Below are 17042 nucleotides of genomic sequence, written 5' to 3' on the forward strand. Positions count from 1 at the left end.
GCCAGGACAGCGCTGGCCCCGAGGAGGTGGGCAGCTGGCTAGTAGGCTGTGGCAAGACCTTAATACCCTGGGGGAGCTACTGTTTAGGGAAGGTCACCTTGCCCAGTCTGGGCTTGAATTTTAGCTCCCTTGCTGTGATGTAGAGCACATCACTTTGCCTCTCTAAGCTTCAATGTTTAGTCTGCAAAGCAGCTTTTTAAAAAATTTCATCCAGGTGTGGTGGTGTACAGCTGTAATCCCAGCACTAGGGAGGCTGAGGTAGGAGGATCATTGCAAATCAAGATGAGCCTGGGGCTAAAAAGCGAACTCAAGGTCAGCCTGGACTGCATAGTGAGACCTTGTCTCAAAAGACCTAAAAAAAAAAGGCTATTTTCAGTCTTTATACTGGACATGGTATCATGTATCTAAAATCTCACCTACTCAGGAAGCTGAGGCAGTTCACAAATTTGAGGCCAGCCTGGGCAATTCAGGAAGACCCTGTCTCAAAAAATAAAAAGGAAACGGGGCAGGTGAGGCTAAAGCTCAGCGGCATAGTGCCTGCCTGGCAAGTGCAAGGTTTTGAGTTTGAGCCCCAGTACAAAATAGCAGGGGTGCAGAGGACGCAGCTCAGTGGGTAGTGCACCCCGGTTCAACCCTCAGTATGGCAGTAAGTGAATACAACAAAAACACTTGCGCTTCTACCCCGTTGTTTCCACACTTCAAATGCTCTTTCCCTTTACTAACAACCTTAGAAATGGTTCCTGGTCCCTCCACACAGGGAGCCTGGGCCTCACCGTGCAGGGTAGAGAGGCCAGGAACGGTAGTCTCAGCCGTCAGGGGAGGCTTGGTGAGGCTGAGGACATGGGCAGGACGGGGAGAACTGGGATTTGAAGGAGGCACTGCCTAGACTGGTACAGCTGAACCCTTATGGATGGAGCTCTGAATGCTCCTGGGGAGCTCAGGCCAGCCTGACAGGGACCCAGAGACACCACCCCATGCTGTTTAATCAGCAGTGACAGTGCCAGTACCTGGACCGTGGCTGCACCCATCTGTGTTGAACTGTGACTGCCTCATAACTGCAGACAGAAGATATGGCCTGAGGAAGAGACTGTCAGTTGTCAAGCGTCTGGGAAACCCTTTTCTCAGGCAGCCGACCCTCTTTCTACTAGCTGAGCAGAACAGCATTTTCTTCAGTCTAGAACAGGAATTAATTCCACCAGGTCAGGAAACTGAGACAAAATACCCGGGGTGTGTGTGTGTGTGTGTGTGTGATACTAATGAGACCAAAGTTTTCGGCTTCACTTTTAGGCTCCTAGGCCAAAACACACAGAGAGGAATCCCAGGAAGGGAGCAGGGAATGACAAGACAGTTGCAAAATTCTCATCTCAAAATATTTAATTTTGAAAAGGATACATTCCCGGCTTCCCTCCCCACATCACTCTGGCCCAACAGCAGGGACACACTCGCACACACACACATACGCAGGTAAGGCCAATGGGCTGAGTCTGCTTGTACCCTCTCCAGCTGCACAAAAGGGTCTTTTCCTTCCTCCTTCCCCCAACACGCTCAGTACAGGGGAGAGGGGCCCACTGGGGTGCCAGCTCCCAGGGGAGGACGCAGAGCCCCACACACTCTTGTCACATGCACTTAGAAAAATAAAACCAAGTGGTGTTCTGGCATCCCCAACACCAAAAGATAGCAATCTCCACCTGGAGTCATCTTCACCATTTTCTAGAAAAATTTATTGCACTTATGAACAGATGTTAAAGGAGCTAGGGTGGAGCTTTGCCATGAAAACGGGAAGCTCCATGGCCCTCTGTGTCAAGGGCCACATGGAGAGCTGCCCAGCTGGCACAAAGGAGCCTGCCCATGCCTGCCACCCTGCCATGGCCTCAGGAGTCAGGTGGCAGAGCTCTTCCTTTGGCCAGAGCAAGATTACCCAGGTCCTCCCTAGGCTGCTGGCTCTCTCTAGACATAAGGACATGTCTATATCTGGACAGACATCTCTTTTTTTCTGGTACCAGGGATTGAACTCATGACCTTGCACTTGCCAGGCAGGTGCTATGCCAGTGACTATATCCCTGGCCCTGGATAGACACTTCTCACGTGTACATTCTTGCAGTGTATTAGCTCATTCATGATTTGTCTGTTTTCAGCTGCAACAAGGCTGCCATGAAAACTGAAGACAGACACTCGCAGTGTGGACAGCTCTCCTCAGCCCCAGGCTAGCCCACCAAAAGGCCAGTGTGAGCGGCTTCTTCACACCTGCATGCTTTAGAAAACGTCAAAGACCTGCACACAGGAGCCCCTGTCTTTGGCTGTCAGCTCCATCTCTAAGACGCTGAGCAGGCACTAAGTCTTTCTAAAAGGCCTAGCTCAGGGGAAAGGACCCAGAATGTTGACCTGTGGTCAGGTTTCTTCCTGTCCCTGCCAGGCTACTGCTTCAAAGGGTTCTCCTGGGTGCCCAGCAGCGGTAATCTTTCCAAGCAAACACTTTGGGAAGGAGCCAGACCTCGTGTTTCTGGGAGGAGCAGGAGAGCCGCACAGGCAGGGGTGGGATGAGGAGAGATGTTACGCCTCTATCCCGCTCACTGGGGTTGGAACGATCCATAGACTAGCTGTCTATTCTTAAAAAAAATAAAATTGGAAAAACACAAACATTATTATCTAGCCAAAAAACAACAACAAAAGAGCTTTCCAGCTCGAGGCTTTGTCCACCAATAACAGAATGAGAACTCCCTCTGGGTGAGCAGCCAGACCAGAGGGTGAACACCGGGCGGGCGTGCGAGTGGCCCGGGCAGGACACTGACATGCTGGATGCAATGGCCCTGTGTCATCACCACAGAGTGAAAAGTGTGCACATGGTTTCTAGAGAACCATGAAGTAAAAGTCAGATGCCTAGTGGGAGGGGGAGACCTCCCTTAGCCTCAGGGACCCTTGTCAAGGGCCCCAAGAGGTGAGTGTGCAGGTCCCAGAGGTCGTGCAGTCCAGGGCTAGAGACGCTGCCTCTAATTTCAACAGCTGGTAGCAGAAGTCTTTAGATTTGGGCCCCAGGACTCTGAGCCACCATCTTAAATAAAGCCAGTGTTAAGCACAACAAAGCGCACCTGTTACCACCTCTGCTCTTCACAAAGGCTGCCTGCCCTGAGCAAACAACACAGCCATCATGAGTGCCCCAGATGACACAAAGGAGCACAGGGTGCCAGATGCTCCTCAAGTCACTGTCTGGGCAGACAATAGGACGACCCAGCTGCACTTCGAGGGGCAGTCACGGGGTGGAGAAGTCCAGGATCCAAACCTTGGTCCATACATGGCTAGCCTTGTGTGGGTGACCCCAACTCCAGGCCAAGACTGAGAGGAGTCTAGCCCTGTTAGGATGTCCCAAAACCTGTTACCCCACGAGAGCTGCACTACCACCTCAGTGGCGTCTGCAGACACCTCTGGGCATTGGAGAGGAGGAAGCTGATCAAAAACAGGGAGGAATCTTCTGCTCTCAGACAGGGAAGAACTCTGGCCTGGGCCACTGGTGAGCAGAGCAAGAAAGCCAACGGAGCTTTCCAAGAAACAGGCCCCAGGCTCATGCCCACACCAAAAGGGGCCTAGTGGCCAGGTTTCTCAACACCGTGCAGAAGCTGCACACTGAGTCCACAAAATGAAAGCTTCCTAGGTGAGGAAGGTTTTCCTTTTAATCCAAGATCTGAGAATGGTTACTGGGGAAAAGGAATAGCAGCCTACAGGCCACTATAATGGGACAAAAGAGATTCAGGTGACCTCCAGGACGGGCCTGGAGAGGAGATGCAAAGCCCTCCCTCTGCACAGGCCACCAGGGCCCAGGAACCAGCACCCTGGGAATGGCCCTCTACCGAGGTGAGCTGGAGCCCACCCCAGGCCTCCATCCTGGCTTCCGACCGCAGGCCTGAGTCACGAGACAAGAGGAGGTACAGGGCTGAGAACGGTGTGGCAGTTTCTGCTGTTGCCTCAGTCCCCAGCCACAGGTCGTGCTGAGGCCTTGCTGCCCGCCTGCACGTGCTTAACAGCAGGGCTACTGTGTCTTCCTGCCTCCAAGGAGATGGGAATGGACACTTCTCTCAAGAGACTTTCTGGGGAGGGTGAGGTGTGTGGCAGACACGCCCCAAGTGGAAATGCACCTGCTACCTGAGAAGACATAAGGGTGACGATGATCATGAGTCGGTCTGCAGAGATGGCCCTCAGCAGCCTGGACTGAAGACTGAGGGGAGTCGGGGAAGCCTGAGCGGCCCGTGAAGGAGAGACACATACTCTGGAGGTCCCCTCTGATGCAGCCAGGACATCCGGGAACAGCAACGTGGGGTGTGCCCCCTGCGCAGAGTCTCTCGTGTTCCCCATTGTGGGAGGCTGCCCCCAGGAAGTCGTCTGGTGTGCTGGCCAGGTAATAATGAAGCTGAGACGTGAATACACCTGGAGCACGGGCACTGCCATGCGCCCACGACGAGTCCTAAGTCTCCACGCATGTGTGGGGTTCTGGGAGCCCCAAGGCAGAAGTCTGAGGGGCTGGGAGTGCCCCGCCTGGGCGGGGGCACGGGTTACAAGGGCCCATACTTGGTCTCATACTTGGACACGATGGTCTTGCACTTGCCCACCTCCTTGCGCAGCTCGGCCACCTCCGTCCTCAGGGCCGTGTTCTCCTTCTCCAGGAAGGCCGCCCGGATTGTGATCTGGTTCTCCTTCAGGCGCCTGGCGTCCCGTGACCGCTTGGCTGCCACGTTGTTCTTCTTGCGTCTTGTCCAGTACTTTTCATCCTGTAGGAAAGTGTTTTCTGTGGGTCTCTCCGCTGTTCTGTGAGGACAGCTAAGCTTCCCCTTTGGCCACCTAGGTTCTCCTCAGAATTCACTGGTGTCACCAGTGCTAAAGGGTCTGTTTCCCAGCAACCTGCTCCAGCATACGGTGCCACTGATGGCCCCCCCTCACTGGGGTGCCTAGGCTGTGGGTAAGGGCCTGCAACCTGGCTTTAGTTCCCTGAGTGCAAATCTCAGCTATGCAAGGCCGTCAGCAGTAGAACTGCTAACTTCTTAACCTCTCAGTGCCCCAGGTCCCTCTGCTTTATACTGGGGAGAATAACAGGAACTATGCCATTAAGTTGTTAAACATGGGGTTAAACATGCCTTGCCTACAGTAAGTGCTATATAAATGTTTACTGCATCATCACCATCATCCACATTGGTGCTTAGAAATCTCCTGGAGAGATAGGTACATTATGCCCATTTCATAAGTAAAGCACATTGTAGGTCGTAGAAGGTAAAGTGGGTTCTGCACTCAGCTCCAAATCTTGGATGAGAAGTCCTTCCTATAGGGCTCTCAGAGGAGAATGGAAAAACTGCAAAGCTCCTCTTCACACTGCAGAACTATCAGCTGGAGTGCTGCTTGCTCATCCTTGGGGATGGGAACATAAGACGTTTGTCCTTCAGAATGGGGACTTATTCAACCCTAGTTCCCATGTCCTAGTAGTTCTTGCCCAATGGCTGGACTAAAGCCAGAGAAAGAGGGTTAGTAACACAGTTAAAGAGTGTCCAGAAAGGAGACAAAACTACAGGAGCCCTGGGGTCAAATGACATTATTTCTAACAAACTGCTGCAGGTGTGGCTCTGTGCACTGAACTTGTCTTTCTAAATAGTGTCCACAAAGAGGAAGGGTGGGCCAGATAAATGACATGGAAGGAGGCACAGTCCCTAGACTTCTTTCGAAGTGCAGGAGATAGAACCCAGGCCTAGCACATGACAGGCAAATTCCACAACTGAGCTACATACATCCCTAGCCCAGTACCTGGACTCTTAAGCCACTGTCATACCTTACTGATAAAGGATACCAGGTTACCTTCTGCTCATCAGGGACAAAGACCTTCTTGGCCTTTTTGATCATGGGCTGGGGCTTCAGATCCTCCTCGGCAAACTTGTGCTTCCGAGGGTTGAAGAGCTCCCCGCCTGGTACACTGGATAGGACCAGGTCGGCAGGGTCCGGGTTGAAGTTCACATCTACTTCCACACAGTTGGGGTCGATGGGACTGGGAGTTTCCCTCTCCTTTTCCAGGGAGGATTCTGAAAGACACAGGGATAGGTGGTCTGAGAGCAGCTCAATGGACAGAGAAGATCCATGTTACCCTCCAAGATACCTGTTTGAATCTCAAGGCTGTATAACCACTGCTACTAAGGGGGAAGAAAACTACAGCAGTACCAGCTTTGGGCCACAGGGGCACACATGGACCAATTCAACAACGTAAACATGGAAAGAACTCTTCTTTTTTTGGTGGTGGTCCTGGGGATAAAACCCAGGGCCTTGGTCATGCTGAGCATGCACTTTCCCACTGAGCTACACCCCCAGCCAAAGAGTTCTCTTTAGGAATGGAATGCTTCAAAAGAAACTGGGCTTTTTTTTTGACTTTTTCATTTTTATCGGTACCAGGGATCAAACTTATGCTGCTGAGCTAAATCCCCAGTCCCCGAAACTGGGCTCTCAAAACAGGATTTTCCAACTCTCTCACCCCCGAATGTTAAGCAAAACATTAAATCACTGAAGCCCATTAACTTCCTGTCTCAAGTTCTCCAGTAATGAGAACAGCTGAATCTCTCCATGAACTACAACAAACCAGGGAAACAGACAGAGTAACTGACACAAGTTCCACTTCTGAGTCCCAAGGCATGTTAGGGGCTGCGCTCATTTACCTTATTGCATTCTGAAAGACCAGTATTAACTCCATGTTACAGATGAGGGCATTAAGGATCAGAGAAATATGATGGCTTTTCTAGGGTCACATAAGTAACTGAACATGTGTCACTGGGGACTGAAGCCGGGACCTTTGCACTGAGCTACATTTCTAGCCCTTTTTAAATTTGTGACAAGGTTTCATTAAGTCATTAAGTTGCTCAGGCTGGGCTTGAATTTGCAATGTTCCTGCCTCAGCTTCCCAGAGTGCTGGGATTATAGATGTGCACCATCACACCCAGTCCCACATTTGGTACCGGGAATCAAACTTGTGACCTTGTGCTTGCCAGGTAGGCACTTGTGCTACTGAGCTAAATCCCCAGCCCAGCCTAAATTTGAATCTTACTCTAGCTGATTCTAATTTCTCATTGTTCTCTGCCCTATCTGGTTGCAGCTTTATAGTGAACATTGGATTAAAACCAATTCCAGAGTTTACAGGTTATGTATCATTAGTGATAAAAGTTATATTTACAAAAAAACTCACTAAACCTCTGACTAACTTGTTCAATGCTTTTTTTTGTCTTTTTCGTTTTTATTGGTACCAGGTCGGGATCGAACTCCTGACAGCACACTTGCAAGACAGGCGCTTATGCTGCTGAGCTAAATCCCCAGCCCCCTTGTTCAATGCTTTTAACAGGAGTGAAGAAAATATTCAGCCAGCTAAATGTCAACTATATGTCTAGTACAGTCAAAGACAAACAAGTATAACAGACAGAAAAAAAAAAAAATATCCCTGCTTTTTGTGGAATGTTATTCTAGAGGCTATGGCTGACATTACACAAATAACCACCTTTTCTTTCTTTCTTTCTTTTTTTTGGTCTTTTTCGTTTTTATCGGTACCAGGAATTGAACTCACGACTACCATGCTTGCCGCTGAGCTAAACCCCCAGCCCCGATAACCTTTTCAATCTATAATAGTGTTAGAAGCCTATGTGGATATGTGGGAGAACACTTCAAAAGCATGAACAGCAATCTTGGCTGATGTGTTCAAAGAACAGACAACAGCCAATGTGACTGGAGTGAATGAGTGAGAGGGAAAATAACAAGACCAGCCTGGAACAGGAGATGCTGGTCCTCTAATCCCAATCACTTTGTGTTCTCAGTGGGGAGACATTCTGCTCTACGAGACAAACTTAGGCAGTGCTGATGGCAGGCAGCAGCCAATTAGGTTTTTACTCTACAACGTAAAAAATATCAAAATTAAAAGTAGGACAATGATATAGTCAGCGGCACAAGTGCCTGCCTAGCAAGCATGAGGTCCTGAGTTCAATCCTGGTACTACTAAAAAAAAAAAAAAAAAAAGGAAGACCTTAAAAAAGAAAAGTAGTCTCACTAGCACTAACAAAAAATTATCTGTTGTGAGGGCTGGGGATTTAGCTCAGCGGCATAAGCACCTTCCTTGCAAGTGTGCAGTTGTGAGTTCGATCCCTGGTATGGATAACAATGAAAAGACAAAAGAAAAAAAAATTATCTGGTGTGAATGTTGCTAACTTTTGGTACTGAAGAATCAAACTTACAACCTTGTGCTTATAAACCTCTAGCCTGATTCTTTTTTTTGGTCTTTTTCCTTTTTATCGGTACCGGGGATTGAACTCACGACTGAATGCTTGCAAGGCAGGCGCTTATGCCGCTGAGCTAAATCCCCCAATTCTAACTTTTTTTTACTTTATTTTGATAAAACTGTATTAGGAAACTGAACCCAGAACCTTTGCACTGAGCTTCATCCCCACGCTTCTTTTATTCTTTTTATTTGGGGGGGGGGGTGCTGGGGATCAAACTCATGACCTTGATTTTGCCACGCAGGCACTTATGCTGCTGAGCTAAACCCCAGCCTTTAATTTTGATTCAAGGTACTAAATTATTACAAGTTACCAAGGCCGGATTTAAACTTTTGATGATTCTGTCTCAGCTCACAGAGTGCTGGGAGTAAAGATGTACACTACTATGCCCACTTCAACTTTTTTCTTGAGATGTGAAGTCACTGTGAAGTCACAGGGTCCAACCTGGATTTTAAGTGGATCACATACTTAAATCCTGCTAGAGGAAGTTAAGTACAAAGAAGTGTGAGTCAAAGGCGTGGTGAACAAGTGACCACGACCCACGTGTTTCCTTCAGGCAAACAAGAGTCTGCCAAACCCCACAGGCACAGGATAAAGAGCCAGGTAACTACCACAGGAAAACTGCATTCAAAGTGACATGGTTGGGGCTGGGGATTTAGCTCAGCGGCATAAGCGCCTGCCTTGCAAGCAGGCAGTCCTGAGTTCCATCCCCAGTACCTATAAAAAGTAAAAAGACAAAAACAAAGTGACATGGTCTGGATACCCTTCAGCAACCAAACACCAGGTGTGGTTAAATTTCAGGAACAGGATAAGAGAGAAGCCCAGGAAACAAATGGCAACAATTTCGACAAAGAGGCTCAGAGCCAAGGGTTTTGAGCAATTCCCTGTTCCCAGTGGATAGCTCTGTCAACAAACTCTAGAAACTGTTAGACTTTAAATGACTCTGGTGGAGGAAAAGACATTATCAGCCAGTCTGCTGATAATTTGCTCCCACATTATTCTCTAAGACCCAACCATTACAAAAGATGTCAGGGCTGGGAATATAGCTCAGGGCCCAAGTGCCTTCCTGGCAAGCACAAGGTCCTGAGTTTGATTTCTAGTACCAAAAAACCGAACAAGGGGCTGGGGATTTAGCTCAGCGGCATAAGCACCTGCCTTGCAAGCAGGCGGTCATGAGTTCGATCCCCAGTACTGATAAAAATGAAAAAGACCAAAAACAAACAAACAAAACATGTCAAAGTTGAATCAAAGGCTAGTGGATGCTACCATTCTGAACACTACTTGGCTGCATCTGTAACAGTTGCATATAAATGTCCAATGACCCCACAGGCTTGCTCCAAAGTAAATGTCCAAGAGAAACAGATTCACCTATTCACCAGAAGACTTGCACATAAATGTACATGGCAGCACTATTTGTAACTATGCCTTTCAACTATAGAATGCATACACTGTGTCATGTTCATGCAAGGGAATATTATATAGCAATGAAAACCAACAAACTAGCAACAGAATGGATCACTTTCACAAAATTGAGTAAAACAAGTCAGGCACTGGGGGCTGGGGATTTAGCTCAGCAGCATAAGCACCTGCCTTGCAAGCAGGCAGTCGTGAGTTCGATCCCTGGTACCGGAAAAATGGAAAGGGGGGGGGGACCAAGCCAGGCACAAAAACATACATACTAATCATATCTTTTCTACAGAACGACCCAGAAAATGAAGAGGGAGATACTGAAAAGGGAGATGGAATATAGGGTACTCCTGAGATACTTCTCCAGCCATTTTTATTTTGAGATAGGAGCTCACGAAGATGCCCAGGCTGGCTATGAGTTTACAATCCTCTGGCCTCAGCCTCCTGAATATCTGGAATTACAGGCATGAGTCACCACACCCTACCCTACTTTTATTTCTACCATGTGTACAATTCATGAAATAAACTCTCAAAATCTATATGATGATTTTTTTTTGGTCAAGAGAGCACTTCCTGGGCCTGGTGGATTTAGCTCAGCGGCATAAGCGCCTGCTTTGCAAGTAGGCAGCCGTGAGTTCGATCCCTGGTACCGATAAAAAGGAAAAAGACAAAAAAAAAAAAAAAAAAAAAAGGAGCACTCCCTAAGTATATTCTGGAAAACTATTTTATTAATGTTAACATATTCCCATGTACACATTATATGTATATCAGATAGCTATACAAAGCCCTAAATGCAAGACAATATAAATGTAGTGAACTTTATTTATTTATGATGCTGAGGATCAAACCCAGGACCCTGCACTGGTAGGCAAGTACTATACCTCTAGCTGTACTCATAGCCCAACTTACGATATTTAAAAACAAAAAAAGAAGATATTATACATACAATTCCATTTATTGAAATTTCAACTATGAGAAAAAAATTTTTTTTCTTTTGTCTTTTCTTTTTTTTTTTTTTTGGTCTTTTTCTTTTTTATTGGTACCAGGGATCGAACTCACGACTGCCTGCTTACAAGGCAGGTGCTTATGCCGCTGAGCTAAATCCCCAGCCCCTCTTTTGTCTTTTTTGAGAGAAGGTCTCACTATGCAGTTCAGGCTGGCCTTGAGCTTACTTGTAGGCCAGGCTGGCCTCGATCTCACAACAATCTTGCCTTAGCCTCCCGAGCGCTGGGATTACATGTGTGTGCCACCATGCTCAGTTTAGAAAACCTATTCTTTGGTGATAAAAATTAGAATAACAGTCACTTTTTGGGAGTAAGGACTACACAAGACCACAAGACACTTCAGTACCAGTAACACAATTTTGGATTGATTCGGGTGGCAATCACACAGTGGGTCCACCTTATGAAGATTTATTGAGTAATACACTTATGAAATATGTACTTGTATATACTACACATCATTAAAAATCTTCATTTAAAAATATAATCTAGTTAGGTGTAATGGCAGATACCTGTAATTCCCAGCACTCTGGGAAGGCTGATGTAGGAGGGTTTAAAATGCAGTCCAGCTTGGGCAACAGAGTAACTGAGCAAGAAACTGTCTCAAAAAAAAAAAAAAAAAGAAAAAGAAAGAAAGAAAAAAAAGGGCTGGGGATATAGCTCAGTGTAAAGGTGCTGGGTTTAATCCCCAGCACTGAACAATCATTAATTAACAAAAACATAATCAAGCTGGGTGTGCTGGTACACACCTATAATCCTAGTACTCAGGAGGCTGTGGTAGGAGGATCACTGGGAGTTTGAGGCCAGCCTGGACTACAAAGTGAGTTTAAGTCCAGCTTGAACTGCACAGTGAAACCTTGTCTCAAAAAAAAAAAAAAAAAAAATCAAAGGTAAGTGCCGACTGGCTTACAGTAAAACATGGGGTCATGGGGCTGGGGATTTAGCTCAGCGGCATAAGCGCCTGCCTTGCAAACACGCAGTCGTGAGCTTGATCCTCAGTACCGATTAAAAAAAAAAAAAAAAAGATGGGGTCATTTTCTGTCTGCTTTCTACCCATACATGCAATCAGCCGTCTAGGACAACTCAATAAGCATCAGAATTTCTGCCTTCAAATAAGAATTTTGCTTAAATCAGCTGAATCCTCTCTCTTTTTTGGTACCAGGAACTGAACTTAGGACTTTGCGCTTGCTGGCAGGTGTTGTGCCCTCTGAAGTATATCCTTGGCTCAAACTGAAGCCTCTAATTTAATCTTACCAGTTTACAAGGAAAACCAATGAGGGGCACAGAAACATGCTACAAGAAGAGAACCAACAAAACCCAGCACCTATGAAACTACAGAACACACACTTTAGTGTCACTAATAAATAATAAAGAAAAGAAAAAAAGGAGACACACCTATAGATAACAAGAAATTTAAGACACATACCAATCCCCAGTACCCTAGTACCAAAAAAAAAAAAGAAAAGAAAAGAAAAAAAGACATACATCAACCAAATATAGCATGCAGGATTTGTGTGGCTCCTGACTCATGACATGAATGAGAACAGCTTTGGAAATCTGAATGCTGATACATTACTGTCACTGTCAGATAATGTATAAAATTATAGTGCTTTCGTTATTAAAAAAATCTTACATTTTAGATTCATGCTGCAATATTTATGGATTAAAAACATGTTATATCTAGCACTTAATCGACAATACTTCATTATGAGTTAACTGCTAAAGCTGCCAGGTATGGTAGTGCATGCCTATAAGCCCGGCATTTATGAGGCTGAAGCAGGAAAACAGCTGTGAGATCAGTGTGTGCCACGCAGCGAGTTAAGTCCAGCCTGCACTGTATAGTGAGACCTTGTCTCAAAAAAAAAAAAAAAAAAAATAATTGCATGAGCTTCCCCATAGTCTGGGACAAATCGTAGGTGATGGGGATAAAACAGTAACATCAAGGCAATGCAGGATAGGATTTCTGCCGGCAGAGCTTCCAAGCAGAAGGGCTCGCCCCATTGTTTTGCCCACCAGCAGCACAACACACAACCGACAGGTGCTCAGTGCTGCTGAGGTTCCTAATGGTTTTATCTCCCACCTTGGGACAGAACTGGAGGGGGGCAGAAGGTTAATTCACACTGCAGCCAACAGATGCCCCCTTAGGAAGAGGGGCTCAGTAGGTATGTAGTGGCAGCTGCTCTTAGTAGGGGCAAGCAGCCCTGCCCAGAGGCCGGTCACCAACCTGTGCTGGATACAGTTTCAGAAGGCTGGAAGACGGCAGCAGAGGAGGATGGCGGGGAGGCGGTGGAAGAGCTGGCGGACTCCTTCCCCTCTAGCTCAGCCACAGGCAGCAGAAGGTTCTGGGCCAGCTGAGTGGGGCTGGCAGGGATGCCATTCTCCAGCAGGAACTCGTCCAGGTCCATGTACTCCAGGTGGAAAGACTCACCATCGTAGGGATGGTCTTGTCCCAGATGGGAGGCATGAGGGAGGCCGAGACAGCCATAGTACTGGCTGCCGCTGCCTCATCCTCCTCCAGCTTTTCCTTTCCCTTTTCCTTATCTGTGAATAAAATCTGTGATGAGACACCGAACAAGAGGGTACCTTAATCCCAGGAGACAGGCAGAAGCCTTCAGGCAGACCCATCTTTCTCAGAGGCCGAGTTCTGTCTCCAACATTTTCAGAGCCACCCTGAGCTCCAGTTACAACCTGGTGCTTGAAGAAGGCTGGCTGACTTCTTTTAGAGGGGCATCATGCCCTTTTCTGTGCCTGGCCTTTCTGGAATGCCAGCCACACATCTTGAAATCTGATGTGGTCCCACGGTTAGCACAGTACAAAACCTGGGGTTAGCATCTACCGGAGAGAAGTGACCTTTCCTGGTAACTCCGCTTGAAAGGGTAGAGAGGCCCTTAGGTCAAGAGCTTTCGAGTTTCCCTGGTCTGTTCCTTCAGTTTTAGGCCTCTCTACAGCTACCAAGGCTGCCACCCATGAGCTGGGTGACTGTGACCTTGGCCATGTTATTTACTTCTCTGAGCCTCAGTGTCTTTTCCTGTAACACGGTAAGAGCTGCCTCTTCAGTGAATACTAGAAAGAACATCTCAAAGTCTGTAAGAGCACTTCACACATGGTAGGCATTCGCCAGTCCTGTGAAGGCACAGGAAGGCACAGAAGGCAGGGACTGTGTCTGATTTGGTTCTACATCTCGGCAGCCAACAAAGGCGAAGGCAGACAGAGGGCTAAGGGAAAACGTGTACAGAGGGGGCAAGATTAGGTTTGCAAACAGATTTACTTCAAGGTTACTGGATTGAGGGGACCTATAACTGTCTTTTCAGAACCTCTTTCAGAATAATCTTTTCCAAGGCCTTTATCCCTGAGTAAGCAGAAAAGACTGAATGCAGGTTTTCAGAGAGGAAGAAGAGTGGAGCTGAAGAAAAAACTGCTCCTATTCAAAGCAAAACTAACCAATTAGTGTAGACCAGATCCCATCTGACTGCCTCAGTCAAAAAATTACACACATTAAAAAATATTTCTAGGGGCTGGGGATTTAGCTCAGCGGCATAAGCGCCTGCCTTGCAAGTGTGCGGTCATGAGTTCGATCCCTGGTACCAATAAAAACAAAAGAGACCAAAAAAAAAAATTTTTTTTTTAAAGTTATGCACATGGATATCCAAGAAGGCAATTAAGAAAAAAAAGACAAGTGAAAAATGTGACAAGACTGGAAGGAAATTAAACTGACAAGGAGGCTAATCAGAGAAGTGGGAGATAAAATCATGACAAGTTCATGATGGATTTTCAAAACTGAAAGAGACAACTCTGAACTCTAGATTTAGAAGTGAAAAGGAAAACTCAAATATGATTATGTTGGAAATAAATCAGTCATGCATGCACTTCTACACCACAGCTGCTCAAAAATCAGTCTGCCATCAATAAAAATGGACACACCCAGCGAGTTAAGAAGATGGTTTTGAGGAACAGCACTTGGTCCTAACTTCTAATGTCAATTCATGCAAATGCCTCCTTCTCTATGAGGCTTTGGTTTAATACCAACTGGGAAGTAAAAAAGCCAAGTCCCCTGGGCTGGGCAGGCCAGATGGTCTCCCTGCTACTCTCAAGATCCTTACTCCACATGCTGCCAGAAAAGACTTGATATGCTGGGTAGTGTAGTTTTGGATTGAGGAGGAAAGAGAAGGAAGGCGAGAGAAAAGCAGTCACACCAAGGAACAGGCAACAGTAAGTTCCTGATGTTGCCTGGCCTAAGAAATTAGACTATTCTGAATCAGTGTTTCTCTAAAGTGCAGGGGATTTTTTTGGGTGTGCATGTGTGTTTGTGTGTGGTTATTTCTGAGGTGCTGGCAAGGGTGTTCTACCAATGAGCTATAGTCCCACTAGGGTGGAGTTTTATTTATTTAGTGGTACCAAGGATTGAATTCAGGACCTTACGCTTGCCAGGCAGGTGCTGTGCCACTGAGCTATATCCCTGGCCCTATGGAGGAGTTTTAAATTAATTATAAAGGATAAAGGCTGTGTCCATCACTCAGGTCATAGGGATTGGTACCAGTGGCTGCTAGTGTGGAAGAACACCAAACTGCAGGCTGTACAGCCTCTCCATGTGACCTTGAGGACGCAACCCTACCTCTTTCGGGTGGAAAGGAGGATGAGGCCCCAAAAGACTACTGCACAAGTCTAAATGAAATAAGCTTATGTCAGAGCACCTCATGAGCACTCTGGAAATGTAAAGTACAGGAACCATTACAGATGACTGCTGTCCAGTACTATTACAGAACCTACCAGATGTGAACACCTACCCTGTGGCTTGTCTCAGTCCGAGACTGGGCACAAAGCACTGCCTTAAACCGAAAGCTTTGTGCTCATGAGGTCCTGAAGCAGGAGAGAGCCTAGTCTCACCTGATGTGCTGTAGCTATTTATAACCCAACAGTGACAGCCACAGGGCTGGGAGCCTCAGAACACACAGGAAAAGGGAGGAAAATGGCACTTTTTTAAAAGGAAAATTAACTCCAGTGGACCTGTCCCTTCCCAAATTACAATGATGGGGCTGGGCATCTAGCTCAGTGGTCTAACACCACCTGCCTGGCAAGCACAAGGTCGTGAGTTCGATCCCTGGTAACAAAAAACAAAACAAACAAACAAAAAAAGGTATGCCAAATTACACTGATGGCTGGTGGAAATTCAAAGATCTCAGACTGCAAGTGCATCTCAGTGCACCTAAAACCCCACAAGAAGTGGCACTCCTCCTGCTGCTGCCTGAACTTCTTCATCTTTAGGTCTAACCGAGGCCAAAATTTTTGCTTTCCACACAGGCCTCGGGGACCCTGGTGGCCTGGGTAAGAAGATCAAAGTTCACAATCCCTGCCACTGTAGCCTGTAGGGAGTCAGTGGTATCATTCTAACCTTCATCTCACTCCTGCTTCCCTCAACCCGTCTCTAAGACACCCCATGTCTCACCCTACACGCACCCCTCCATCCATACGTTAGCAGCAGCTGCAGTCGCCCAGGCACATATTTCTAGAACAGCTCCAGCATGGCCACAGTAGCTGAGAATACTCATCTCCAGGCAGGAAGCCTCCTGCTCCTCCCCGAGAAGGGGCCAAGGCTATATACAATCTGCTCCCTAAACCGCACTTCTCAAACTTTGGTGCACTTTGAAACCAGAGGGTTGCAGTGGGGTGCTACTCAAAATGCTTGCTCCTGTCCCAGTATCCGCAGCCTGGGTGGAGCCCACGAACCGGCATTTTAGACAAGCATTCCAAAAACCAGTACAGGTACAGGCGGGCCCAGGGGAGGTACCCAGAAAGCGGTTGTTCAGACCCTCTCAGCCTCCTAAGAATCTGTACATCAATGTCTCCTCTAGCCCTACCCCACCGACCTAACCTCTCCAGCCAGCCCCCTGACCCTTTCTCCCGACCCACACCTAATCCTGCAGGCCCCTATTCATCCCGGGCCCCCCTCCCCCTCTGCCTTACCACTTCACCCTGACCTCCGACCTCCCGGCTCCGCCCTCTAGAGGCTCCGCCTCTGCAGGAGCCCCGCCCCATGCGGCGGGGAGGGCTTCCTCACCGATGCGCGTCTCGCGCGGGGGGTTCTCCATCAGCTTCTTCAGGACCAGAGGGAAGGAGCCTGGCAGGCCCCGTTCCCCAGCTGCGCGCCCCGGGCCCGGCCCCGGCCCCGCCTGCGGCTCCACAGGCGGCTTCTTCCCGCCGCCTGCGTCGGACATCGTGTCCCGCGCCCTACTCGCGCGCCTCGTTTCCCCCGTCCGCCCGCCCCCTGAGATGGGCCAGAGCCGCGCGACCCGCCGCAGCTGCCGACACGAGAGCCTACTGCGCAGGCGCGCCGCGGCACCCCCGCCTCCCCGCACTGCTGCCC

General features: G+C 47.9%; 1 protein-coding gene across 1 annotated transcript; it reads right to left on the reverse strand.

Moving 5' to 3' along the window:
• Positions 1-1356: 1356 nt before the first annotated feature.
• On the reverse strand, positions 1357-16893 carry Tef (TEF transcription factor, PAR bZIP family member). The gene is given in 5 exon segments (XM_063243715.1): positions 1357-4757; positions 5830-6050; positions 12906-13121; positions 13124-13222; positions 16737-16893. Coding segments are annotated over 5 exon segments (909 nt in total). The 3' UTR covers positions 1357-4541.
• Positions 16894-17042: the final 149 nt, after the last annotated feature.

This window comes from Cavia porcellus, unplaced genomic scaffold, assembly GCF_034190915.1.
Source record: "Cavia porcellus strain 051 isolate PalLab524CR breed Dunkin Hartley unplaced genomic scaffold, mCavPor4.1 scaffold_40, whole genome shotgun sequence".
Lineage (NCBI taxonomy): Eukaryota > Metazoa > Chordata > Mammalia > Rodentia > Caviidae > Cavia > Cavia porcellus.